The sequence below is a fragment of the Olea europaea genome, chromosome 1, assembly GCF_002742605.1.
Source record: "Olea europaea var. sylvestris chromosome 1, O_europaea_v1, whole genome shotgun sequence".
NCBI classification, from domain to species: Eukaryota; Viridiplantae; Streptophyta; class Magnoliopsida; order Lamiales; family Oleaceae; genus Olea; species Olea europaea.
In genome coordinates this window covers 2151143-2153438 of record NC_036237.1, presented here as the reverse complement: position 1 = coordinate 2153438, position 2296 = coordinate 2151143, and the positions used below count along the sequence as shown (strand labels likewise).

General features: G+C 38.8%; 1 protein-coding gene across 1 annotated transcript; it reads right to left on the bottom strand.

The window, feature by feature from the left end:
* Positions 1-25: 25 nt before the first annotated feature.
* On the bottom strand, positions 26-2286 carry LOC111412583 (ABC transporter G family member 42-like). Its single transcript, XM_023043539.1, has 6 exons — positions 1966-2286; positions 1176-1774; positions 918-1078; positions 507-616; positions 286-439; positions 26-201 (listed from the first exon to the last, which is right to left on the bottom strand). The coding sequence occupies exons 1-6, from the start codon at positions 2260-2262 to the stop codon at positions 59-61; spliced, it is 1464 nt and encodes a 487-aa protein (XP_022899307.1). The 5' UTR covers positions 2263-2286; the 3' UTR covers positions 26-58.
* Positions 2287-2296: the final 10 nt, after the last annotated feature.

Genomic DNA, 2296 nt, shown 5'->3' with positions numbered 1-2296 from the left:
AAAAAAATAATAATAATATTCTTGCTGAGCAGAGAGAATATTTCTAACTAAATTTATTTTATTTGATTTCTGTTGTTTGGTTTTTACTTTTGTAATTCCCATGGAGTGAATCTTTCTTCGACTTTGTTGTTCTAGGTGGTGATGTTTCCTCCATTTCCCTTGCCTGCTCTTTGGATATTATAGCTTGTGGCTTCCCAATAGCTATCGTGTTGGGCAGAAACATTGGAAGATTAATTATCATAATAAAGAGAAATCTTATATGTAAATTAGAGTTTTGGAACTTACGGTTAAGGTACATAAGGGAAAAAGTGAAAAGGACATTGAAGAGAATTGTGAACCCAAAGAGGACTGCTGTGCCGATCCAGTACCAGTTTCTTTCGGGGAAGATATTGAAGTTGTTCAGCACGGCTACTCCCAAACTTGTGTCATTGTCTGAAGCCTGGATTGGACCAAATATTTCACATTAAAAATGAAACTAGGTTGCAGAAAATACTTAGGAAACTTACAAATTTGTCCATCCATCTTGGAGCAAACATCTCATTTACTACGATGGCATTGTAAGCATAGGTCAGGGGTGAAACCCAGTAACCCCATCTCCACCACACTGGAATTTGATCTGCACGCAAGTAGAATTTGATATCAAATAGTTAAGATAGCCAAGACTGTCCTTTGGGTCCATGTTTTATTTATTTATTTATTTTTTTATTAATATTGTCTACTGTCATCCAATCATCCCTCCAAAACATGCCAAAGATATATTCCGCTAGTGTACTTCTTCAAAAAATCATACTTCTGATATGTTCTTGCAGAGCAGTGTCAATAGAATGTAAAAAAAAATTTAAATCTGTCAAATTCTAAGTTCTTTTCACCTATTTAGCTATGGACGTGTAGTTTCATTTTGTTTGGCTTGAACTAACCTCTAGGAAGGATGAAACCACCCAAAAGGAACAGAACGAGAAGTGTAAGAGAACCACCAGTGTTTGATAAAACCATCGTCCTGCATATTCCTGCAATGAGCCTAAACATCCCCGCAGCCATTTGCTGGATCATAAATATTAGCAATAGTTGCTTGAAAAACCTGAATAAAGGATAAAAGGCTTCAAAGTTGACTCCATATTCTATCCCAGGTAAAGAAATCTCCCTTTTTGAAGATAAATGACTAAAGGGAAAGTTACCTGCTAGCTTCGGGGGCAAATCCTATGGTGTAGTATGTTATGACGGTCCAAACAATCGACTCAAACAGTGATATTGGTATCCTCAGCAGAAAATTGGGTAGAGTGAAAGTCCAAGGTGGGTGGAAGAGTAAGTCTCTGTGCTTGTAGAAGACAGGAAGTCTCTGTATAGCGAGTGATACCTCGGCAAAACCATTGAAAGTATTGCATATAATGCCAAACAATAGCGCACCAATATAGACAGCCCCATCATCTTCGTTCCTAGCATGTAATCTAGTCCTCAAAAACACAGTTGATGTGATGATTGCCACGATAATGATTTGGACAGTCTTGAAAACATAGAAGAAAGAGTTTCTTTTAATCAGAAGCCATTCCTTTTCAAAGTTGGCTTTGAGAAGCTCTTTCTTTGGTACTGAATACTTTTTGTACTCAAGAGCTGCTTTGTGACTTCGGTTCTTATTGTAAGGGACTGATAGTTCATTGTGAAGCCGTAGACCCACGTGGAAGCTCTTGAATCTTTCGGCAAATTCACTCACTGAAACGTGTTTGTATGGCTTGCTTCTATCTGCCCAGTATTGCTCTTGGTCTTTTCTTGATGTCACCTGGTATCAATTTGGAAGTTATTCCTAGCTTAATTCTGTGCATCTGTCCCCTAGTTGCAAGTTTCGTAAGGTGGACCGAAGGGTAATCGAGAGTGTTGATGAAGAAAATGAAATTAAAATCTCGTCCACTGTACATTCTACTTCTAAATAGTACTACTCGTTTATATTGACATAAATGCCAAGTGATTTACCTCTTGCAAGAAATCAGCAGTGCCCTTTCTTTCCGGGCACTTGAACCCACAATTCTCAAAGAACACAAGAACATGCTCTCGCGGACCCTGATAGACAATCTGGCCTTCTGATAGAAGAATAATATCGTCAAAGAGGTCAAATGTCTCAGGCGCTGGCTGGAGGAGCGACATCAAGATCGTGGCCTCTGTGAAGTGTACAATTTGTTGCAAGCACTTCACTATCTGAAATGTTGTGGAGCTGTCCAGTCCGGTCGATATTTCGTCCATAAATAATGTTTTTGTCGGCCCAACAATCATCTCCCCTATACAAACATAGGTAACCATCATACTC

Coding starts and splice junctions, on each gene's coding strand:
- LOC111412583 (XM_023043539.1), bottom strand. CDS start 2,262: ATGATTGTTGGGCCGACAAAAACATTATTTATGGACGAAATATCGACC. Junction 1,775..1,965: donor CTGCTGATTTCTTGCAAGAG/GTAAATCACTTG, acceptor AATTGATACCAG/GTGACATCAAGAAAAGACCA. Junction 202..285: donor TTCCCTTATGTACCTTAACC/GTAAGTTCCAAA, acceptor CCAACACGATAG/CTATTGGGAAGCCACAAGCT.